Source organism: Rhodamnia argentea, chromosome 5 (assembly GCF_020921035.1).
Source record: "Rhodamnia argentea isolate NSW1041297 chromosome 5, ASM2092103v1, whole genome shotgun sequence".
Lineage (NCBI taxonomy): Eukaryota > Viridiplantae > Streptophyta > Magnoliopsida > Myrtales > Myrtaceae > Rhodamnia > Rhodamnia argentea.
Window position 1 is genome coordinate 6782253 of NC_063154.1, and position 25426 is coordinate 6807678.

The 25426-nt window shown below is 42.2% G+C and overlaps 4 protein-coding genes across 5 annotated transcripts; 2 read left to right on the forward strand and 2 right to left on the reverse strand.

Moving 5' to 3' along the window:
* The first annotated feature begins 6706 nt into the window (after positions 1-6706).
* LOC115749873 (tRNA(adenine(34)) deaminase, chloroplastic) lies at positions 6707-12279 on the forward strand. 2 transcript variants are annotated; one of them, XM_030686891.2, is made up of 4 exons: positions 6707-10428; positions 10516-10603; positions 10917-11084; positions 11732-11868. In XM_030686891.2, exons 1-3 carry the CDS (start codon positions 6911-6913, stop codon positions 11082-11084), a joined length of 3774 nt encoding a protein of 1257 aa, XP_030542751.1. In that variant the 5' UTR covers positions 6707-6910; the 3' UTR covers positions 11732-11868. The 2 variants fall into 2 exon arrangements, with proteins under 2 accessions (XP_030542751.1, XP_030542744.1); XM_030686884.2 differs by having other exon boundaries at positions 6709-10428; positions 10957-11084; positions 11732-12279.
* A 1643-nt stretch (positions 12280-13922) lies between these two features.
* Positions 13923-15049, forward strand: LOC115752450 (lysine-rich arabinogalactan protein 19). Its single transcript, XM_030690646.2, has 2 exons — positions 13923-14682; positions 14775-15049. Exons 1-2 carry the CDS (start codon positions 13975-13977, stop codon positions 14874-14876), a joined length of 810 nt encoding a protein of 269 aa, XP_030546506.1. The 5' UTR covers positions 13923-13974; the 3' UTR covers positions 14877-15049.
* LOC115752455 lies at positions 14947-17847 on the reverse strand. Its single transcript, XM_030690656.2, has 4 exons — positions 17637-17847; positions 17395-17518; positions 16067-16195; positions 14947-15242 (listed from the first exon to the last, which is right to left on the reverse strand). Exons 1-4 carry the CDS (start codon positions 17786-17788, stop codon positions 15150-15152), a joined length of 498 nt encoding a protein of 165 aa, XP_030546516.1. The 5' UTR covers positions 17789-17847; the 3' UTR covers positions 14947-15149.
* A 1140-nt stretch (positions 17848-18987) lies between these two features.
* On the reverse strand, positions 18988-24983 carry LOC115753690 (phosphate transporter PHO1 homolog 1-like). The gene is made up of 14 exons (XM_030692414.2): positions 24363-24983; positions 23926-24232; positions 23352-23778; positions 23211-23259; positions 23022-23093; positions 22621-22750; positions 21755-21875; positions 21427-21676; positions 21154-21258; positions 20868-20912; positions 20620-20772; positions 20229-20507; positions 19758-19894; positions 18988-19644 (listed from the first exon to the last, which is right to left on the reverse strand). Exons 1-14 carry the CDS (start codon positions 24621-24623, stop codon positions 19554-19556), a joined length of 2427 nt encoding a protein of 808 aa, XP_030548274.1. The 5' UTR covers positions 24624-24983; the 3' UTR covers positions 18988-19553.
* Positions 24984-25426: the final 443 nt, after the last annotated feature.

A 25426-nucleotide genomic window follows, 5' to 3' on the forward strand; every position in this document is an offset into this window, starting at 1 on the left:
AAAAAATCTGTCAGATTCAGCAAGGAATGTGAAGTGATAATGACGATCTATCTCTCTCACTGAATAGAATTTTGTCTTCTTCATCTAGAACAAATCGGAAAATTCGTTGTTCTTGAGATGGCAAGGTTTCCCGAACTTCGTGGGAATCAATAACATCCGTCGGATCAGAAAAGATCAGAGAAAAGGGTCGCTTCTTGAAATTACAGACGGCGAAGATACAGGGAAGACGCGAACAAAAGAGCAGAAATTTTTCCAATGGGGGGACTCGCTGGTGGGTTGGTTACGCTTCAGGTTATAGAACCGAGGGGGGGCGGGGCCGCGGGGGGTTTTAATTTTTTTTCTCTTTTGGTCGAAATGTTATCGGACCGAGTTAAGGTTGCATTTTTTTTTCCTCCTGTCCGTTGCTTATTTTCGGAAATTTTAAAATACTAGGCCCTTGGTTAACTGCAAAAAAAAAAAAAAAAAGGTTGTAAATGATAATGGTGGTTTGTCGGCTGGATAGAATAAATAACTGGTTGCCAATTTGCCATTTTTGCTTGAAATCTACGATGTGGCTAGCGATGAGCGAATCGTCACATCGCCGATTTCCAATGAGAAAAATTAAAAGAAAGGGTTACGGTGAAATTTCGTAAAGATTTAAGATTGAATATGTAAAATTAAGAAGTTTTAGGCTGAATTGGCATTCCTACGTTATGTACATATCAAATAATTTTCTCGAAAAAAAATATTGGAATAGTCTCGTCAAAAGATGACACGTGATACGATTGGTCTCGTACATTAATTTTCCAAAATTGTGGGTACACAAACCTAGACCAATTACCTATTTCCTTTCCAATTGGCATTTCCAACTTACCAAAAAAAAAACAACGACAAAAAAAAAAAAAAAAAACCCCCAAGAGGTGTTTTGGAGAAGTCGCATTCAATTGCAATGTCATTATCATTATCGCAAACATAAATTTCTCCGCAACTGATCGAATTGGTCATAAAACGGTTGGCGGAAAGAAATCACAAACGGTTGGCTTTCACGTTAACTTCGCACAGAAGGTTGACACTTCTCGTACTTTTGTCCTTTTCACATGAGAGGTGTTCACTATTCATGTCCATTTTATTCCTGGGTCTTCTAGCTTTGGTCCATTAGTAGATACCCCGTGCCATTGACGACTCTCTCTCTCTCCCCTTCTCTCTCGAAAAGAGACTAGCATGCACGAATCCGAAGCGGATCGCCACACCGGGGAAGTTTGGTCACCTAACATTGGTGAAAATGTAAGGATGTTTGGTGGAAGGCCGGCCAAAAACGGTCGATCTTATTAAATAGCGGGTTGACGTTCTATTTTTCTAATGTGAGTGAGGCGATGTATATTAAGTGAGGGATTGATATACTATCTATAGAGGCTCGAACCAAAACTCGAAAACACGTTATGATGAATCACTAAACATCACAAATTCACATTCCCAGCTCCGATCTAATTCGTCCTCTTACTTTATTGTAAAAATTCAAGATGAAGCCACCCGTCCGCGTCATTCCTATGTTCTTTACTCAATGCGGGAGTGCTTCTCTTTCCTTATTTGGCGCGTTGGGAACCTTTTTTTTTTTTTAATCAAAAACGCGTTTGGATTGTCTTTTTTTTTTTTTTTGGGATCGAATGTTTGGATTGTTGATGTGTTAGGAATGTAGCTTGATTAGTTGAGACGATTCGCATATTTTACTCTTTTTTTTGTGATAAGCCATCCAAGTTTCTATCGTGTCGACGAAGTTCCGTCCCCAGATGACCGGAAAGGCTCAAAAAGCCGACCATTGCTGCGATGAACGTGTGGCTACTGTGAGATATTTACTCATGAGTGGGGTTAGTATTGCTCTTTTGACTTGTGGTCGGTTGATCATTAACCAAATGAAATTAACTATTTGGATAGATACATGCTTCACTGGTTATATACTCTCTCTCTCTCTCTCTCTCTCTCTCTCTCTCTCCCGTATTACACCGAAACCCTAAAAACAAAATAAAAAAAGTATAAAAAAAAGTCTTAAACCTATTGCATTGTACCAATTCAATTTTAAACATTTTAATTGGACCAATTTAGTCCTAAACCTTTTTGCATTATACCATTTTGGTCCATTCGACCAATTTTATTCGAAAATCGCTAATGTGGATGTCAGAGGTGCCGTTTAGGATGGTCGATCTTGGCTTGGATGCTTTTAACAATTTTTTTTTGGAAAATTACTTTTTAGTTATCTTATTCTTAAACTTTGGCTTTAGCTAGTAAGAGTTCACTCGGAGAGGGCCTGCTGGCCCTCCTTAGCGGCTGGTGAGGGCCCTCCAATGCTCATTAGCCACCGGCAAGGGCTAGCAAACCCTTGACGGTCGATGTTGAGGGCAACCTTGCGCCCGATCGATGAGGTCACAATGTCCCTAGGTGAGGGCCACGACCCTTGCCAGGGGCTGCGAGGGCTCGTTAGCCCTCGCTAGTAGCCGACGAGGGTTGTCGGCGACCCTCGCCCGCCAAAGCTAAAGTTTAAGTGAAAAAAGAAAAAAAATAATTAAAAAATAATTTATCCAAAGAATATGTCCATGACAACGCCAGCCAACTCTACATGGGACTGCTAGGCGTCCACGTCAACGATTTCTAATCAAAATTGGTCGAATAGACCGAATATAACATAGGGTTCAAATGCGATATCGAAAGAACTATTTGAAACTTTTTTTTTCAACACAAGTGAAGAAGATAGGACTCGGGGGAGTCTTTAAGGATGTGCATGACAACACTTCTACTTCGTAAATCAACTTTTGTCCTAAAGTTGATCTTCCTACTTCCGCTCCATAGGTTGCTTTTTTTATCGGGAAAATTCGTTTAGTAACGGTTGAAAATTTCTACTACTATAATATTATTCACATAAAATTTTCTATAAAAAATTATTATCGGTGGTCGAAAAGTTTCTAATTCATTTTTTAAAATTTTTAAAATTCTTTAAAAAATAATTTTATTATTAAAAAATATTATTTATTTTTTTACTCTAGCGGTCAGAGACGATGACTTGGCCGCGGCGGCTAGCAATGGGCAGTGGTTGGTAACGGGGCAAGCGGTCGTGGCCGGCGATGGGCGGCGGCCGGGGGAGATCGGTGGTGACCGGCGGCGGAGGTGGTCGCGGGCAATGATGGGTAGTGGCCGGAGGAGGTAGGAGGTGGGCGATGATTGGCGGTGGGGGATGGTCGGCGGGTGGTTGCGGCTAGTGGAGGTTTGCAGAGGGTGGCGACATGCAATGGTCACGGGCGGCCCGCGGTGGTCAGCTGCGACGGCGGTCGGCGGGTCGTGGTGGCGAAGATGAGCATGGTCGAAAAGACGGTGAGAGTATAATGAAAGAAGGGTGAGGCGAGAAGCATTTTTTGAGATCTTTTTTTGTTGAAAAGCACTTCCCGAGTTGAGAAGCAATTTTTTTTAACTTATCAAATTATAAGAAAAATAATTTTTGAAGCAAAAATTCACTTCAGAAGTAGAAATTTCTTTCAGAAGTAAATTTTTTTTACTAAATAGATTTCTGCTTCAAAAGTTACATTACCAAAAGAATTTCTGCTCCAGTTTCACTTTTAAAAGTGCTACCATGAGCACTCTTAGACACTACATTGTACGCGTGGGATGGCATTGTCAACTTCTTAGTTGTCCGGCAACAGCTGATCACCACTGTGGAAACTATCCTTTATTTTTATTACTAGCATCATTCCTTTTAAGACATTTTGGTTATGAGAATACACCCAAGAGAAGAGAAAGGGAACCCAAACAGACATTGTAAAAATCATTATCAACCGCTGCTAATAAAGTAATACTGAAGCCATCTCGGTCGCCTTATTCAATTTGGCGGCTTCGTCGGGTCATCGACCCGACGTCCGAAGAACGCACATGGCGCGAAACCAAACGCACACCATCTTTTGTTCGTGCTTTCCTAAGCGCGTCGCTGCAAAGAAACGAAAACAAAAACTTATGATATGACGAACGATGGTCATCTTAATTCGTTCAGTCGGGCACTCTCGCACAAAGCTTTTTGGGACTTAGCGAGAAGAGAAAGCCGAGTCAACGACTCTGGAGCAGAATTGGGCCTATACCTGCACGATCGGCTTCGAAGTTTTTGTATGTGAGTGCTGAATCAACACGTCGCGATCAGTGGTGGGGAGTCGTGGCGGACAATGGACGGATCGAGAATCTTTCTGACGTGCTTCGACGATAAAGCGGAGCCTTCTTGTCGGCGAATCGCCGATCACTTCGACGTCAAAAAGTCTCGAAACATTGTCAATTCCAAAAGCTTACAAAATGATACACGTGGTGCGGGGTGAATCACCATGCATCCGGATGGTGCGATAGAGATCCCGACTCATGCGTTTAGCTTTCGTGCCGGGCGAATCGTCGAACGTCACAAGCGTTCAATTCGAATTTGCTCGGAGTCTTAGGAGAAGATGTCGAGTCTTGGGAGGAGGCCCGAGCTCGCCTCAAACTCTTTTGCGGTCCGTCGATGCATAAACTCTTCGTGCATCTTCGATTGATAATTGCATAGAACTTTAATCTCAATATGATTTAGATAGAACTGTGTAGATAAGTATACCGGACATTGCAATGGCCGACGGTGACGATGCCGGCCATGGAATGTCACCGATGGGCAGGATTGGGCTCGCACTGAGCAGTGGCTCTTGGCTCTTGACCCAAGCTTGAAATGATTTTGGCCACTAATTAGGGCCTATGTGTCCTCGTGACCCGCTTATGTCACAGGCTGGCAGATTTCAACCTTGAATCGGCCCGCGTGGAGCCCGACGAGCCGAAAATCTTAGAATTTTCTTAATGTGAGCTTATATTATTTGAGATTGTAATTACTGTTTTACATGATTAATTTACCCTTTACGGGGTTAGTCTAATAAAATAAGATATAAGAATTCTTAACTAGTCTAATATGAACCTGGCATTGTGTGAGCCTAGCATTGTGTGAGCCTAGTTGAGCTCTGCTCGTGATGAAAAGGCCTGGCTAGAAATTCTATGAATAGCGCTCTAGTCCCTTCTCTAACCCTAACGAACTCGTAACAACCTCATGTAAGAAATGCATATAGATTGATATCGTTGAGAGGTTATCTCATTAAGCCGAGGATACACTCATACATATGATTATAGAGGAGAACATCTCGAGCTTTGGATCATCGTTATTCCCCATCAAGAATGATGAAATCTTAATAAGTTTTATAGCAACTTATAGGGAACCGCCAACTCAACCTTCCTTCTTATGTTGCTCCCAAGAACAGTACAGTGAAGCATTCTCACATCAAATTGTACCACGTCTAGCTAAACCCAAGGATCCAGTCCATCGAGCAAGATGAACATAACACTTCATGCACCATTGCTGATTACGACTTGTTATGGCCTTATTAGAAGAGCGGCATCAACTTCCAATCAATTTGTACATAGGAGGCCAACCCCGCCTTTTGAGCTCCTTAGAGATGTAGTCTTTCTATCCTAAAACTCTTACTGTAAATTGTCCCGACGCCACACCACTCCCACAAATCAATTGCATCTTTCCCTCTATATCGATCATGCACTATGACTACACCAGCAAGCGCCACTCACAAAAGTTAGACGAATACAGGAGGAATTGGAACACAGGACTTTCGGTCCGTCACATTGTACAAGTGCATGGACGGTGACATGGAACATCCAGTTCGTGATACTTACCTCTCCGACATCAACTGTACCGTCGGAGTCCACTTTCGAAACTGGCGGACGGATCGGAGGGGTCAACAAGGAAAGGGCACATCGCGAGGACTGAGGGGGGCCTAATTGAATAGCCTTTCCAACTAACTACTCCACCTTTACCTAAACCATATCCCGATGGGGACACTGCTTCAATGCAACGATGTTCCCAATGCTTGTTTAGGATTGCTTAGTACCTCGTATTTGTCGCAAGCCTCGGAAGCGTCGAGGGACTTTTAGGTGCCTCCAAAATTAGATGTCGTGCTTCCCCAAGCCAAGCATCACGTCACAGGTGTTGTCATTTGAATGACAAGCTACAAAATTTGTGGCACTCGACACGCGATGATTAATCTGGATGGGCGAAAATACCGTAATGCAAAAGCAATAATAATAATAATAATAATAATAATAAAATACCCGTCATCTTATATATGATGGCCAGCCTCACTTATTGAAATGCTTCAATGCATATGGAAAAGGATTTTCTTTCCCCTTTGTTCCGGTCATCGAGATGGTTTAGGTTGCCTCAGCAAAATAAAATCTGAGTAAGTTCGCTAACCTAGCATACATTCTTGGCAAAATTGCTACTTTTAGTCCCTCGAACTTCTTATTTTTAGCGTGATTTTAGTCATCGACATCAGATCTAAGTTGGAAACCTTTCACCATGATATGTAGACGTCCTTTGACTGGTGCTAAATCATCGCGACCAAAATTCAATGCAAGGATTACGGTTGATAACATCATAAACACGAAATAGACTTCGGGCATAGGTTATATGCATCGGTGCGGATTTATGGAGTCGAAAGTTGATCATCCGATTTTATCTCGGGAAACCAAAGATCGATCCGAATCATGTCCGATTTTTTTTTGTCCATTTCATTGTCATGGAGCCCAATATGAGTCACCATCTCCATAGAATGGAGATGGCCCAATACTGGGGGAGTCCAAGCCTATATAAACTCAACCGAGTTCATCCAACTCGGCGACTCCCACTCAGCCAGACGTGACCATTCTTTCTCCAGCTGGTCCTGTCTTTTTCAACAGAATCTGTATACAATTCGATCTACAACACAGACCCGCAGATCACACGCTCATGGTGTTTTCAGCTTCAAAGTAGTGAAGCTAAGCTCCAGAATTTGCCTATCAAGGTGAGCCCTTTCTCTTCCTTTTTCACCGCACGCCGCGCAAATTCATGTATAGCTCGAACCTTCTGTGTTATAGGGGCAAAGGGCCTATTTCTTTCTCCTTCAATGACAATTCCTACTTGTCGACTGATCGATTTGACAAGTACCCATTAGCCCATTCGTCGTCATCGTTGTGTTGTTGTGGTTGTTCTTGTTGCTGTGCGCGTCCTGCTTGCTGTGGACATAGTAATTATAGGGTGTGTATAAGCCCTTCGTTGTTGTATGGGTTGAGGCAACCTTCTTTGCTTCAGTGGTCAGCTTCTAGGAGGCTGTACTTTGGCGGGGGTGAACGGTACAATTGTCGGCTTCCGGTTCACAGCATTGACCGGGAGGTCTCGGATTTGTATGAGGAAGGTTCTTGTGCTTTTAGGGAAAGAAGTGGCGAGAGAAGAAATGGGGGGAGAAGAAGGAGAATCAAGTGTATGGTTTCGGAGGAAAATAATCAAATTCGCCGGTTGAGCTGTTTTGAGGATGCGGATGCCGTGCTTAGTCTGTTGAGTGAAGAAGTGGATGAGGAGTGTTTTGATTCGAGAGGTAAACAGGGGAGCAGTTCGTTCAAGAGATATGAAGTGGAGAGGAAAAAGATTCACGGCAGTGAACATACCAGGGGTAGAAAAAAAAAGGGGTCAGTGTCTAAGGATAGTAATTCAAAATGCAAACTTGAGAGTAACGAGATTGAGTCGAGGGATGATGTTTGCTCACTGGACAAAGGACGAGGAGATTTTAGGGGAGAGGAGAATCGCAGGGCAAGGAAAGAGGTCTCTAGTTGTTCATCTTATCATTCATTTTCATCCTCTGGTGGTTTTGAGAGTGATGTAGAAGAGATTAAAGACGATGGATTTGTGGGAGAAACATCGAGTGGCCACTGTAAAGAATCAAGAAGGAGAGACGAGAGTAAAACTGACAATGAGATGTTAGAAGAAGACAGAATATATGGAGAAGAAAGGGAGGAAAATGAGACTTTGGAGAAGAAACAAGCCATGGCAAGGAGTAATGTAGAGTGGGATTGGAGAAAGAAGTCAGAAAAGAAACTCAATGAACTGTCGGTTGAAGGAGCACAATATCAGAAGGAATCCTTGGAAGGATGCAGTAAAACGTCGAGAACCCATTATAATGATGATAGAAAATCTTCCATTTCCCGCACCTCTGGTGCGAAAAAGAAATCGACTTTTTCTGTGAACTTGGATTCTAGAGCATCTATTAGTCATGGACAAAACGAAAATGAAGATGTTAACATCTTTCAATTGGAAAGGCAAAGCAAAAGGAATCAAGAAGTTTGTAGAGCCTGTGGCAGTGAGGTTAAAGTGTCACCCCAATCTGAAAAGCAGCTCAGTAGCAGGGAGGAGAAACTAATGGCTTCTTCTGGTTCTATCTTGAAGAACAGAAATGAAAGCAGGAAAACAGCTGGCCATGTTGCTGAAAGAGATGAATTTGCTGGAAATGCCCAGGAATTTTCTCGAAAGCTGGAAATCCAAGAGATAGACACTGAGGAGACTTCCAGCTTGCATGGAAAGTCTAGGAGGAATGATTGGGAGGTAAATGTGAATTTGGGCTCAAGCTCGGCTCAGAGGAGAGAAGAACAAAGCCACCGAGATGATCGGATCACCATAGAAGGTAGATTTGGAAAATCCCAACAGTTTACTGAGCCATCAGAAAGCAACCAGACAGCTGAGAGGATGTCCAGTATACAGTCTAATAGGATAAATCTGCAACAGAAAACAAATGCAGTTTCATACTCATATCCAAGTGAAAGGGAACAATATCACCATACAGATTCACAGGCCCTCCAACTGGCACACTCAAGTGGTAAATCCCAAGATGATGTGAATAAGTCAAAGTTTCGCGTTAATGATATGGAAACAGCTCGTAGCTCCCAGCGAACTTCTGAAAAAAGAATGGCTAGTCAAGATATGAATTTAACATCAGTTGTGACCCTGTCTGGGGAAGCCCAAGACAGACACAAGGAAAGCAGAGGAAAAGTCATGCAGTCCGAGTCAGATTCGGGCAGTACGCCTTCAGGACTTACTAAACAATCTACTTCTCATCAAAAAGTTGTAGAACAACTGTCTAGTAACCAGAATATTAATTTGGTTTACCAACAGAATATGCAAGTGATACACCAGGAGGTCAACACAGTAAATTCACAGTCTTTATTGATACCTCCGCCTTCTCAGTTGGTAGCCAGGGGCTCTTCTTATGCTGATAGGACAAGTGGGATGCCAACTAAAGAGAATTTCTTGGAAAGTGGTTCTAATACTGTAAGCGCACACAGAGAAACACAAACTTCTGCTTTGCATGCACAACTTGATAGTGGAGGCAGAGGAGATGGGAACCATGGGGAGCTTTTGTATGTTAGAACTCATGAAGATGCTCTTGGATCCGCTCTTCGTATGGAGGAATCATCTGGAAAGTTTGTTGGGGAGTATATTGAGAAGGCTAGGCACGAAATAAGTAGTGAGGCCGAAGTAGATACATCTGATGCCAAGTTAGGATACAGTAGTAAAGATAACATCCAATCTAGCTCCACTCAATATGGTTCACAAGATGTTAAGCCAAAGAATCATGACTCAAGGGATCCTTCTGGGAGTTCTGGATCAAAAGGCCTTTCTGATGAAATATGGCATGAAATTGATCCATCTCTTCATGAAGTTTTGAAGTTAGAAGAACCTGACAGCAGTACAACAAGTGGTCCTGCTGCTGTCAGGAGATCTGGCAGGTCCTTGTGGAATATCATGGCGGATATTGTTCGCCTGCATTGGCGTTCACGAGCTGAATCATCCACTTCAGCTGCACGTTCAGGTGGAAAGAGTACAATGAATGAGTCTGTTAGCAGTGACACATGGTTTTCTGGACATGAGCATGACGAAAACACTGGTGAGAATGTCAGGCAGGAAAGAAGCACGCCACAGAAAGTAACCTCTTCTGACCAGCTGCAGATATTGCATTCTCTAACTAGAAACCGTACGCATTCACCAAGAGGTGAAAAAGGAACACCATCTGAAGCTGAGGTTGTATCTCCTGTTAAATCAGGAAGCAGTACAGCAAAGACGGTCTGCTCAGGTTCAGCACAACAGGAAGAAGACTTTGGTTGGCATGAAGAAGTACAGGGCACCAATAGCCCTCCTCTTGCTTTGGAATTGGTGGAATCCACATTACCTCAGCCTCCAAAAGTAGCATCTCCTCCAAGAGGAGAAGCATCTCCAGATACTGGTAAGACCATTTTAGCTGGTGGTGGCCTACGTGAAGGGTTGGACCAAAATGCAGAAAAGTTAATTGAAGTTGGAGGAGTGGAGGTTACGAGTTCACCGCTGAAACAGAGGAAGTTCCAACGGGTCAAGCAAGTAACAAGAGATAGATTTGATGACTGGGAAGAGGCATACAGACTTGAAAGCGATCAGCGGAAGATTGATGAAATGTTCATGAGGGAAGCACTTGTGGAAGCAAAGAAAGCTGCTGAAAAGTGGGAAGTGCCCGTTGGAGCAGTGCTGGTGCAACATGGGAAGATTATTGCTCGTGGATTCAACCTGTGAGTCTTAGAACTTTAATGGCTTATGCTATGTGTTATCAATTGATGTTACTTCAGAATCACTTGACAAGGTAATATAACTTGTAGGGTGGAAGAGTTGAGGGACTCTACGGCTCATGCTGAAATGATATGTATAAAGGAGGCATCCAATGTTCTTCGGTCCTGGAGACTTCCGGTAGAACTCTCTGCTCCAAAGCTCATTAGTAATTGGTATCAAAGTTTTAGATGTACTCACTAGCTGTTTCTAGCATAAAACATACCCGATTTGAACGTCAGGATAGCACTTTTCATAATAAGTTTTAGATGCCAAAACCTGGAATTTTCTGGTACAATTTCTGTTGATAGCATGAAAAAGGGCAGGGAAAATGAAACCTAAGCATAAAAAATCTGATATTCGTCTCGAATATGCACATTTTGAGCCTCTTTTGTTGTCAAATAACTGAGTTCAGGCGAGACCACATCAAACTAAGTTTTTGCTGTGATGGCAGAACTATGTTCTAGTGAACTTAATATCTATTATTTCCCCAGGAGACAACATTATATGTGACATTGGAACCTTGTCCCATGTGTGCTGGAGCAATGCTCCAAGCTCGAGTCAACACTCTTGTATGGGGAGCTCCCAACAAGCTTCTTGGAGCCGATGGCAGCTGGGTTAGGTATGTTAAATTCATTGTGCTACTTTTTGATGTTTTCCACACCCCAACAGGGATTATCGTTCTATCTTTGTTTCAGTAATATTTTCTGGTTCCCAATTGGTTTTTTGTGGCTTGAATGATGGTTGCAAGATACTTTTCATGGTTCCACTTAGATTGCTATATTGGCTCGATAAAGGCAGATAACAATTTGGCTTCTGTTGCTATAGTGGTTATTGCAAGAATTGTTAGGTAGTAGCCGTCTAGCATCCATACTTTAAAGAATCTTATTGGCTAGTATGAGCATCACAAACACATGATGCTTTATCTACTACTTTCCTGAGAATATATATCTGGCGAAAAGTTCGCTGGGGCAGTTAATCCTGGAATATCCTAAAGACCCATCTTAAGGCAGCAACTTTGTACTAAGGTTTTCTTGGTCAATTATGCCCCATGTTGGAAAGGAGAGAAAGGGAAGGTGACTTAAATTAGGGTCGGAAATAGGAAAAAGTTTGAAATTTTTGCAAGATAGAGGGGGGAAAATTTGAAAGTTTCCTCCCCGAATCAATAAATTCTCAAACAATGTATTATGAGTCGCATGTGGGCATTGTTACTTGACCTCTATATAGAACTGAGTACAAAGAATTCATCTCCCTTTGCTTTTATTGCAGGCTTTTCCCAATTGGTGAAGGAGCGACTGCTTCTGAAGGCACGGACAAGCCAGCTCCTCCTGTACACCCGTTTCACCCAAATATGACCATCAGGCGAGGGGTGTTAGAATCAGAGTGCGCAGATGCCATGCAGCAGTTCTTCCAACTGAGAAGGAAGAAGAAAGAGAAGAAATCAGAGCCATCAACCCCGCCTTCATGTCTTCCCATCTCGCCCCACCCATCTAAGCTGCTCGACAAGATGCACAACATGTTCCACTTTATGTTTTGTTTGTGAAAACAATGTTGATTGCAGAGTTAGTCAACAACACAGGAAAGCCCGTGAGAAACCCTGGATCACATTGTGGGGGAGATGAGCGCATAAACCATGGTAAAAACCCGTCATTGTCCTTGTGAAATTGTCTCTCGCATATGTAAGTTTTGAGATTTTTGCATGATCCAATTCGGCGGAGGTTCTTGTAACCAAGAGGGATAAATTGCGAGGAATTCTTTTTCTGTTCTTGTACAAATGTATGTGTAGCTATCACGCAAGATGATGCGTCGTTCACCTTGATTGTCGGCTCTTTTAAAGCCGTCTTATTAGTTGCTCACAAGCGACAACCAACAGTCTGACTGGCCGAGCATTTAGGACGGGAATGAGATTTTACGCTTTGTGTTGAGTATGTCAATAGAAAAGGCATGGAAATCACAAAGAGAAGTCCGTAAACGCCGAGAAGGTAAATGGTATCTCATTTTCTCGCTGAACATGATGCAGACTGCTTACCAACCATTAGATTCGAGGATGGATCCAATTTGCGGTTAGAAAAGGTAATTTTTACCAATCCATTCAGAGTCTTCAGCCCCATCGCTTATTTACTTCAATTGCTCTTTAATGTTGCTGATTTTGTTTTGCCACACAAGGGCAGATTCAAGAAGCTTATTTACTTCAATTGCTCTTTAATGTTGCTGATTTTGTTTTGCCACACAATGGCAGATTCAAGAAGATTACTTGAGTAAAGTTATGAGAACCAGAAAGAGAAAAAGAGGGAATTGTCTGTTTGGTAAGGAGGTAATTCAGCCTTTCTAATTTGGGATTTCTCACTTTCAAATTGAAAGTAGAAGAAGAGAAGTTGGCGATTCTCTTGCTTGGCAGCCTTCAGAAAGCTCAAAACACTTCATGGGAAATCGAATTTTTGAGGGGGCAAAAGGTTTTGTTACCGTATTTCAATTCAGGAGATATTGAACTTGTAGGAGGACATTGCTGTGCTCTGTAAACTCCCAACCTAGAAATTCGCGAACTGACCCCAACATCCTTGGCGTCACACGGAGAGAGATCGATCTCAACGCCCCAATAGACACAATTAGGAGAACGATACTTTATTAAGTTGGATCTGAATTTGAATATGATGCCTTTGTTATGAAGGAGGTTTTAAGACTACTAGTACCAACCAAGCCCCAAGAACTAACAAATTGTGAAGCAGAAAATCCGGAAAGATTCGACATTATCCCAACCATAGATGAAAAATTACCAATTCAGTCTATGTATATCAATTCTATTTTAAACTTTTTAATGTTTGCCAATATAGTATTAAAATCTTTGCGCAATATTCAAATGCAGTCATTCTCATCAATTATTATCGAAAATTGCCGATGTGATGTTTCGAATAAAGTTGTCCATGTTTGCTTGCCACATAGGCCATATCAGCAATTTTCGGCAGCAATTAACATGAAGTATAAAATTGAAATTTCACGTAACAAGTTTAGGACCACACTTGAAAAATTCAAAAAATTAAGATTGAATTGACATTCGTACAATAAAGATTTATGATTGATTTGGCAATTTTCCCCACTTGTAGTCTTCCATAAGGCTCTCGCGATTTTGTAATTATTTGGTGAACGCACGTAAAAGTCCTATTCTCGCCGTGACAAGAAAAATAAAAGAGACACATAATTAAAGCCACCTTCTCCCGTAAGAACTAGGTCTATTTCTCCTATCTTAAAGGCAGGAGGGGAGTTCATAGGAGGCCCCTGCTCCAAGATCCAGCCGAATAGGTTGGCTGACAAGATGGCGCAACCGTAGTCCCAAACAACCTTATTTTAAATTTCCCTTCATCACACCGCCAGAACGTTTAGAAACGATGTGCCTATCACACGAGGGCAACATCTCTCCCTCCACCGAACACCTTTGATGTTCTTAGGTCCCCCTCTTTCGGGATTTGCATATAAAGAACCACCAAGTCCTTCCTTAGACCTCCCACCTTCATAAAATGGCCTTCACATATTGGTATCATATTTCAGCTATCCTCGCTTGTCAACTGGTAATCACATACGCGCAAGCACCAGCTGCCTCACCTTCTAATCTTCCACTAACACCACCGGCTTCCACGACACTGCCACCAGCAAGTTCAGCACCGTCTACCCCTGTGACGACGACTCCCCCGACTTCCACTCCGACGGCATCCCCAACCCCGAAAGTCGCACCAGCATCCAGCCCACCAGTTTCAGCCCCTCAGGTTCCGCCACCTCAACCGCCACAGAGCCCTCCCACCTCTACTCCTGCACAGCCACCAGCATTGCCTCCACCGCCTGTTGCTTCACCACCCCCGCTGCCACCGCCTGTCTCACCACCACAAGTGTCCCCGTCACCAGCCCAAGCACCACCTGCTCTAGCTCCTGTAAAAGCACCACCAGCACCAGCACCAGCACCAATAAAGGAAGCCCCTGTACCATCCCCATCAACGCCGCCGCCAGCCCCTGCCCCTGCACCTGTTAACAAGGCACCGGCACCTGCACCAGTTTTGGTGTCATCTCCCGCACCAGCACCCACCAAACACAAGAGGAGGCACAAGCACAGGCACAGAAGGCATCATGCCCATGCCCCAGCCCCAGCACATACTGTGCCAAGCCCTCCATCTCCACCTACGGTTTCAGACACAGAGGATACATCCCCAGCACCTTCACCAAACTTAGATCTGGTAATGTAGCAAACTATTGATGCATGTTCAAGTTCCAATCATGATATTCATCAACAGCATATTATAACATATTATTTCTTGCTTCCTTATAGAATGGAGGATTTGCCTTCCATCAACAAGGAAAGCTGGGGATGTGGGTGAGGATTGGATTTTCCCTGGCCATTCTGCTGGCACTCAGAGGTTGTGGCTTCTAGAGCAATTTGCTGCCACAGGTCATATTTACACCTTACAAACCTTACAAAGCTGGCATTATAAGAAAAAAAATGGAGCCAATAGAACAAATAAAAGAAAATATGATCGAGAATTGTAAGGCATTTTTGTATTCTTTCTACACAATGAGATACTATTGGAGAATTCTTTATTCTTTTTTCGTTCAAAACAAAACCTTCACAAAATCGGTCAATACAACAAAAGTAAGTACAGCATGGAGAGGTCCTCGCCATTTTGAACTTTAATAGGCTTGATTTTTATTGCTCCATCTCAATATCTTCTCTTAAGTCATAGTCCACCACAAGGCCAAGATTGTCAACTAACTTGTGATGCCGAAGACAACCAGCACACTGATGAGAAGCATAAGCCAAACATCAACAAACTAGAAAAGACAAATTTTAAAAAGATGCAAAGACAAGCCAAAGAAACAGCAGTAAGAAGTAAAAGCATGAGTTGCTGCTGTGGCCTCTTAACAGTACCATCATAACTTACAAATGAAAGAAACAGGAAGACTGCAATAAAAAGGACAGCCACAACATCAAATTTCACAACTCACCTCATATTCTGCAAAGCAAAATTAGATGGATGAACAAAATTCCCTTTCTAGTTCTCTTATTTCTACTCAAGCGCCTGAGGACACTTCATGATTGAAAAAGAGAAGCAAAGCTGTAATGGAATGCCAAAAGTTGACCAACGACCAAATGTCACTCACTTGAGTTTAAAGCATCCTGACAAGTGTGCCTTAAAGCACAATCCAACAATCAATAGACTATTTATTTATTATTTCTTTCTGGAAAATCAATCCATTTTACATTATCTATTCTGCATATGTGGGTCACGCAACCAGTACTTCTCTCTGGTAATATTTATTTTGGCAAAAAAGGGAAAAACAACGAGCAAAACTAGGTTATTTGAACCAAAGTAGTAAGTCCCCCAAAAATTGCATATGTTCTTTTCAGCACCCAAGAAATCTTTTTAGATCACAACTTATAAGATAGATTTTGCCAATGCCAAGAGAAAACTATCGAATAGGTTGCTCAAAGAAATCTTCCTAGTGTGATAGCTTACCCTCAGAGCATTCAATTCCTTGTGAAATGTGACAACTTTTCCTCTAATCATCACAGAACAACAAGATGGATCACAGATACAATGTAATGTTGTACATACGAGTTACCTGTACAAATATAAGACCTCGTTCATAGGCTAACTTATTCACGAGCCTTTGTGTTCTTTCACCGCATTCATTACAAGTGAATTGTACAAGCAATCTTCTCCTTGGGTGTTCCAAATTAAGATGTAGATGCTGTCAAGAGGGCATTAATTAATTAAAAGAGGCCAATAGCGAGAAATGCTTGAGGCATGAAAAAGCAAAGAAGCATGCATCAATTGCTCTCCATCTAAGACTAAGCATGCAAAGGGCATAAGCCCTTTATTCATAGCACAAATGCTCGAGTGTACTGTATATTTTCAATTATTAATGAAAAAAGGACAAAAAGCAAAAGAACAATTTACATCCAAAGAAAAATAGCAATTCTATACACAAAGAGTTACAAAATTTGGAACTCATTGAATATGAGGACAATAAGTGGTTGGCAAATCTGACTTTTTCTTCAAAAAGAACTTTTGGCGGAGATACAATCATACTTCACCCCCTCTTTCACACAGATACCTAAGGGAGATCTTACAATCTAATCTTGCAAGAAATTCATATTTATATATGAATCTCATGGGTATACTTTCACTCATGTCAAATTCAAGGGGTCAAGGTAAAGGCTGCACAGCCTAGTACAAGGTCGTGATGTGGCAAAGGTAGATGACACAAGTTGAAACAGAAGCTCAAAGCATCCGCATTCTGTGGGGAAGTGACAACATAGCGAGGTTACTGCTTTCACAAGCATGTTAGATAACAACATGAAATATGATGTAGACTTCCTCCCTCTCCTGACAGCATCATTCTGTTGCTTCATCTTGTGATTTGCCAGCTATAAACCCCAACTTACGTTTCCAGAACATAATACCTAAGCAGTTGTTCAACTACAATAGAGAGAAGAATAAAAAAGGTACCATATGAAAGTGGTCCTAGGCTAGGGATTGACTACATATCTTCAGTTTTGGATCATCCATTCTTCGTGAAAAGCAAATGCCAAAACATCAATCATTCTTCTTCAAAAGCAAATGCGAAACATTAATGCCGTCACATGGACACACTGATCAGCAATATCCACTATATGTCTAGTCCACACAAGCATCATCGTGCTCCAATTACATGTCGACGTACTTCACATCTGAACCTACCAAAAATTGTGATTTCATGACAACCTGACATAGCACATTTCCCTCCTATCAAATCCAGCAACTTGGTCGAACAAGTGTTCCAGTTCAATCAAGCAATTAATAAAGAACACATGGATATCCTCCTCCGATGGGATTTGGGACAAGGCATTGGATCGACATCAGCACACTCAAAGAAAATGCAATCACGAACCCAGAATTATCACATACCACGGTCGAATCACTCGGGGGCGATTCTGGGTCCGTCTCGGATTCACCCTCTAACGAGCAGAACACTAAAGGAGAACCTAATCCTCGCTTTCTCGGTCCAATCTTCGGGAGCAAAACGCGCAACCTGGGACGCAATCGCAAAATCGAACTTCAGGGCCACTAAATTGAGCAGGACGCTTGGACAACAGCGAAACAAAGATGAGAGAGAGAGATTGAAGAGGGGTTCAGCCATGGTCGGCGACCTGGAGGAGACGAGGGTAGGCTTGTCTCCCGGAGGCCGAAGAGAACAGTATGAGGCGGAGGAGGAGAAGGAGGAGGGACGATGAAGGCCTATTCGGGAAGAGGAGAGAGAGTGAATGGTCGGCGGGTAACCGGTAGTGATCGTCGCCGCCATTGGAGGGATTTGTGCGAGCTTTTTTGTAAATTGGGACTGTTGTTTCTGCTTTTTGCAGCGCCGGCGGGTAGGGGAACAACTCCTCTGACGCAGTCCACTTCTTTCTCACCAGTGAATTTTTATTTTTCTGTTTTTGTAAAAACACAAAAAGACAAAAAAAAAAAAAAACAATTGGAAAAATTTCAAATGCAAAATCCGGATTGCTTCATTTTCTCGAATAAGGACATCGGTTTCGGCAGTCCGAGAATGGGTTTTTAACTTGCTTATCATTCCCCACGGCTAAAGTTGTCTCTAAAGATTTTTGGGTAATGAATCCTTGATCTCGCGACCACATGATTTAAAAAGAGTAAACTTCGCTCGTTAAAACTTGCACTTTTGGTGTATTACAATATTTTGCAAGGAATTCCGATAAGATATAACGAATTATGACAAGTTGTTGTCGGGACCCGTTCTCAGGACTATAGAACTACCCAAGAGTAATTGATGAAATTCTATTTTCCGATTTCATCTGTTATAACTGCCTGGCTATTTTTCGAGTTACACAGGTAAATTCACTTAAAAGGTACAATTTTTTATCTTTGGCCACCCATTTCTCCAGAATATGGAGTTACAGGAGTGTCCAGGCAAAGTCTAACAGCCGTTTCTCAGGACCATTTGAGCAAAGTGATTCAGCCGAACAGCTTCCAACAAATGAACTTGTCAAAGCTGGCCTATATATTATAGCTTGGCTTGTGGCAGGGCTTCTCTTTCGGAGCCGTCCAACGTAAGGTTTTGCTGTCACCTGGTGCTAGACCCTCCATCAAAAGTGGAAACATATAACTGCTCTTTGTTAACACATTCTAGGACTTATTCCCCCTTCGGTTCGGTGCGGAACAAATCCGTGCGCTGGCGGGGACCTGTTAGGGCGATCTGCAGTTCAATGATCATGGACCATGTAAATGGCTTCATCACCCGAATGGACCAAAGAAAACGGGAAAGAGTTCATTTCTTCTCGGTTTGGGTGGACAGGAAAGTGAGGGGGAAGGGGAACGACCAATTTTTAGCTCTCTTTTCCCGTGCCTCTTCCTGATGGAGATCGACGAGAACGAACAGGTCGAGGTGATCGGGAACATGGTTGTGTTGGGAGGCGCGCTGCTGCTCATTTCGTGCATCGTCCTCGGGGTTGTCGTGGGTATTGTTGAACCTGGCGATGGCTGATCCATCCTGACCAAAGGTGGTCTCGCCACAGAACTGAGATACCTTCTTTTCCGTATGTGGTGCCGCAGCTACAGGTGGTTTCACTGAACGATTAATCGATGCCAATAAGTTCTGTAGTTTTCCCTTTTCTCTTGATCAGTTGACCACATTTTCCAATAAGCTCTCTGTTTGTGTCAATTGTTTCCCCTTGATTCTTCTACTTGAAATATCAGAATGTCAATGGAAAAAAGTGGAGAGACCAAAGTATGTTGCAATTTTCAGCTGCCGACATGGGTGTCAAACAGATAGAAAGAGGCGACGAGGAGGATGCATTAACTAGGTATCAATGCATTGACGGCTTTTCTATCTCATCCGCTTCATTCTCGGAAAAAAGGAACAAAAAAAATGTTACAAGTTTGAAGCGTGTTTCTAAAGTACACTGAACGAACAAAAATTGGATTTGGCCGAGTCGTTCCATCAACTGATGCTAAGCCGAGAAAACCCCGATACCCATTTCCTGAAAGAAGTTGTAAATTTTAATCCTGAATTGTATTCTGCTTGTAAGTTGTAACTTAGGCCAATCGGTTGATCACCCTTCTTCATCCACTTCATGAAAGGGAAGGGGTACTGTCTTCACTGCTCTGAATTTTCCTGCATTGTTTAGATGCTCGTTCTCCAACCTGAGCCAATCAAAAGCAGTCCTAATCAATTGACATAGTGGATACAGCTCATAAAATTCATAATACTTATGGCCATCGTCCATACAAAACTTGAAAAACTGAAATTTTATTACCTGAAGAAATTCCACAGGCCTCTTCTGAGTACTTCCAGGGCGGCTAAAAATAGCCCTGTCACTCTATAATCGACATTTTCAAAACTATAATGGATGACCGTTTGTAACCAAGCGAGCCTGAGAACGAGGTTCAAACCCTGCACGATTATTCGGAATTCTTAAAACTGCAAGGACAAATACGGTTAGTCGGAATCATTTGCTACTTGATTCCCACAAGAGATCTAGTTCTCTATCCTGTCTCCTGCGATGCGAAGCACATTAGGCATCTTGTTCTGTTTATCATCAAGTTGGGTTATCTCACCTTTCATCCTTAATTCCTTGGAACCATTTTCATATTATGTTTTGGAAGAATATATATTCATCTTCTGATCTGAGAATCGATACCGTCCTAATGTCCTGCATTAGATTTTTCTTCCCATCTTTTTCTTTCTTTGTGCGAAAAGCGAGAAAGAGAGAGGCTATAGTATATACCATGGACAAGTAGTAAATGAACTTTCGGCGAAGCATCAATTCGTTCCTCAGCCATTGGTTCTTCGAGTTCATCTGGAGCAAGCCCCAATCTTTTACAAAGTCCCAGTACAATTGGTAAATTGTGGCACCACTCGAGATGAACACAACTAGGAAGAGCCACCCGAAGCTCTGTTCTTTCTCATAGGCTACTTTGGCTCCGGCTGCTAACATCGCCGACACGTACTTCCCTAGATTCACAAGATGGCTTGTGTGTCCTTCGTCAAACCATCGCCTCGCGCACTGCATATTTGATAAGAGTAATACTCAATCAGGCTATTCTATTATATACGTCTGCCAATTTCCTAAAGCAGTTAACAATTGCCTAAGAAAAACTGGAGGGCTTTAAATCAACCTGCATTGCCCTCCAGTAGTAAGGAATAAAGGACACTGCATAGGCGAGGTCTCGGTAGTGCTTTGTCTGCTTGCAATATTCGTAGTCTTGAGTCTTATAGCTTCCGGTTATGTAGTAACAGGTTAAGTACTCTAAGTTTCTGAGCATTGGAATCTGCCAAAAGTATCAATCATGAACCGGTAAAGTCAATGATTTGAATTCTTGCTCCGCCTATCTATCTGTAAAATTTCTATTGAACAAAGCTCTACCTGACTGCAGAGTTGATCAGCCATGAAGAAGTCCAGCATAACCACCTGCAGAAAATTCAGAATCGAATTAGTCAGTCCGATTGTTTTTTTTTTTTTTTTTTTGGTAAGGTAGTCAGTCCGATTGTTTATGCAGTGGATAGTCTTTTTTCAGTCAGAATTACTGGGCGTCGCTGAGCAGTCATGTTAAACTGGGATTTATGTTCATCTTCCAAAGTCAGAGCCTATAAACCCACTTTTCTTGCAGTATGTATACTATGTCACCATATAGGGATACAGGAAATTGCACCTTATAGAGGGGTGAGAGGATGATGTTCCTTATCACTCGAAGGAGACGGTACCGACTAGATTGGTAGAAGATATTGCATGGACATACAAGTAATAGAACGAAACTCTGCATGCTCAGAAACCATACTTTTGTCAGCAACAATCTCGATTAGTATAAGAGATTATGCATCAGTAATAAGTAGGATCTTGTAGAATGTGTATGCCTATGTGTGCTTTTCCATAATATTGGAGAACTTTGTTGTGCTTATTTTACTGAGAGAGAAAAGAAAAGTACCAGTAACAGAAGCCCGGGAATCGACTGGGCTTGTTCGTATGAAGACCCTTTTGTGAGAAGAGACAGATGGGCAAACATGACACCTACCACAACAGCCATCGATGTGGCACAAATTAGGAACACATCTCTGTACTTGAGCTCCTCGGTAGGGTTCAGTTCAAAGATGAAGCTATAATTTATACGTGCCTTTCGCCATGCGAAAATGTTGCATCCGTAGAGAAAGAAGTGCAGAAAGAACAGGCTGAACATGCTGCACATACAGGGATCACTTCTTTTAGCTGCCTTTTGCCTGTTATTATGAAGAATGCTAAAACTAAACGGTACTTGCCTAAGAACGGGGTACACGGTTTCCATGTAAACTCTATCTCCCTGTGTTCTGTATATGCCGGTGACTTGAGCCATGATGACATATCCGGTGAAGAGCGCAATCAAGCAACCGGTGAACAGCCCTGATGCACAACAATGAGGGAAAGCATTTTAGGCATAATGTAATCATTTAGTTTCGCTGTTCCATTGTTTCTGTTTCTTGATTTCTTTGAGTGACTCTATGCTATATTTCCATAAATTTTTCCATTTGATAATTTTGCAGTCTGCAACTCTTCTCTCCTCTATATTCGATTCAATCGGAAGACGGAATGCTAACTTTCTTCAATGTCATTGTACTCTTATGGCAGAGCTGTAAAGGAAACTTTGCTTAATTTCAGTACTCCTTTCTTTTTTTCTTCAGTTGCAGTTAGTTGATAACTGGAAAACTGTCCTAACTCATTAGATTTTATCTTAAACTCCTTTGCTACAGAAGTTAGGCCTAAAACTCGTTATCTAAGACGAAAGTTACATATTTTCTAGATCGGGACTAGCTTAATTTGTCATGACCTTAAATTATGAGTCTATAAAATGATTCGTTAAGCCTTTCCACTCTTCAATCCTCTACGGCCATATCCAGTGCGAAGATAGTTAAGTGTTGTACCATGGGACCAGGATCTATAGTTCAACCAAAAACAATAAGTGCAGTGTCCACCAGCAGTCATTTTATGATCACTAATGTCCTGATGGGTCCAGCCACTCTCTCTTTCAGTCTCTTGCCCTAAGATATGGTCCCAAATTAAGAGCACACAAGGTGAATTTTGAAAGATATGCTGTTTGAAGATGTCATCATGAAGATTTAAGTTTTTGTATCTGGGCTGTAAAACTGACCTACTAAAAAGGAAATGCCGTGTGACTCTGTACGCGGGAGTGGCTTCAGGTACTTCAGGGCTTTTCTTCTGTCAGCTTCAGCAAATTGCTTGACAAATAGCTCTTCAACTTCATCTCCCAAATGCATCACCTGTCATTTCTGACACCCCATAAGAAAATTCCTCTGCCTTACAAAGTTGTAAATGCACATCTTTATATGAGCCAGGGAAAGAACATATGATTCAAGGGCCATTCTTTGTGCAGACAAGAAATTTAGTATAACGACCGCTATGTTGCGTCAGCTAAATTTTAGGACAAACGGACAAGTGGATACAAATCATCTAAAGGGTCATAGACTCATTGCCCACATGATTTCACGGCATTCTGTTGCAGAGACAACTAAATTAGGAATGTTCTTTTACCTTGTCTGAGCTATTGAAATAGGAGCTCTCTACCACTTTCAGATAAATCGGAAGAACTTGCTCTCCCGTAACCTGAAACATTCACTAACAGAAGTTACAATGCCCGATTTCTCTGTTATATGTGTAATAGTTATAGTACACATGCATACAAAGATAAAAGAGAAAGAAATGAACAACTATTTCACTTACTTTGTCAAACTTCTTCAAAATTTTAACAAATGCAAGCATGTTCAAGTTCCTGAAGAAAAATAGACCGACTTTATTAAGCACAAGACTTACATAAGTAAGCTCAACCATAAAAAAATGAAGCAAACACCTATGCCAATGTACCTGTAAGTATTAAGATAACCCAATCCTTTGTAGAGTTCAATGAGAGCTTTTTTGATCATCTTCTCTGCATACTGCAGCTTTGTCCTGTTAATTTGCGTCTTACTATCGCATTCAGAGTTGCACTTCTTTGAGACCGGGCTGATCAGATCCTCCCAAACCAGGTCACTGATCGCCGAGAAGGCCCGAGATGGCGTCGTCAGAGGAATGTTCACCTTCAAGTTCTTCCCCTGGCAGCTGAAAGACCGACTTGAGAGCGACCTCAATTTTTTACTGTACTCTCTCTTTATTGCTCCTGACTTCCCTGCCTCGTCCCATTTTGCAGACTCGGTCAACAGAAGCTCGTCACTTTTCCAAAGTTCATCCAATTCCAAGGCTTTTTCCTCTTGCATTTGTTCTTGATCTTGTCCTTTTGCTATGGACTCCTCCTCTGCCACCCGAGGAATGGAAAATATTAACAAGCAAATTGTGATTCAACGTGAGCTTGATCAAAATTCTAAGTTTTATGTGCTTAATAATGTGATCAGAAAATTTGGCATTGGCAATGCAGCAAAGAGCTATTTTTATCCTCATTTACCACAAGATATGGCACAGGAAATGGAAGCATACTCCTCCCCGACATCATAGGCCGACGACGGATCTTTTCCACTTTGTTCACTGACAAATGCTTTGAGCTCGACCAGGATCTCTATTTGCCTCTTCAGGGACTCTCCTCGGTCCAAGAACTCTCTCTCCTTGGTCCTGAAGAACTTGTTCACTTTGTTGAGCTGGTGGTCCAAGCATGCAAAGAACTCCTTGGCTGCTTCAAGGTCTGAGAATTGCTCCACCAACTGAGTCTCATACAAATCACCCTGTCTGTCTGAAGACGCAAGTTTCTTGTGCACCTGGTGTAAAATTAAGAAAGACAAGCACCGACAAGCCATTTCATTCTCTTTACCGAAATAATCATCAAAATGAAATAAGTTTTCTTGGTTTTCTTTTTCTTTTGGGTTCTTGAGGAAGTAAGGACAATACGTGAATGGCATCATCAGTCCTAGGATGATGACGGCCAAAAGGACAGAGCTTCTTTAGAGATGAGAGGAAAGTGTGAGCCTCAGTGACAGGAGTACTACGATGACGTTCATGTTCATGTTCTCTGTTGGGCAATGAGGTTGGCTGGGTGTTCATAAGGAGATGGATTCTTTTCAGGTCCTTCTTGAGTTGCCAGTAATCAACAAAGGCCTCTTTCCACTCAGGCACAAGCTGACCTTCATACTGCTTAGAAAACTTCACCATCCTGTTTTCTTTCAACACTTCGAAAAATTTGAGATAGCGATAATGGTGATGATGATATGTGAAGGACTCAGTGGCTCGTTAGAGCCTGTGATGAGTGTATCAGTGAAAGGCCATGATCGTGCTATTTATGGCCTCCAAAAGGAGGGAGTGACTGATTGATACGGTGGTACAGAGAGATGCTCCAACCGCAAGCACCATTCGTGTGATATCTTCCTTTTTTGCGAGTAGTATTCGATCCCTATGCTTCCTCCACTTGAAAACACACACACCCACAGAGTGTTAGTGGTCGAGGTTCGCTGGAAAATGACCGTATCACCGCCTCATGTGGCGGTGCCGCCTCTCTCTACCCCCTCCATCACTCACTCTCTCTCTCTCTCTAGGCCAAGGCAACAGGAGCTCATGTTTGTTTAGAAATGGTGGGGATTTAAAGTTTCATTTGGAATGAGTGGGGTCAAGAAGCATGCAGAGAATAATATATGTGAGTGTAGGGAAAAAAACATAAAGTGTCCATTGGATGTCGATTAGCTTGTCACTTAGTGTGTGAAGACATGGAAAAACAAGTCTTTCTGTTTCATCAGGAGTCTGCAAAAGATTAAGTGACTGGCTTTTTTTGTAGCTGAAGCATTAGTGATAGTACCTGGAGATTGCAAAAATTTTGCAGGAAGAGGACGATCATTGGCTTAGCTAATGAAAACACCCCTGTCAACTCCAATTGGACCAGCCCGATCCCCACTAATATTGATGATAAGAAAGCAACAATAATACACCTCTCCCGTTTTCATAATGGTTGTTCTCGCGGTGAG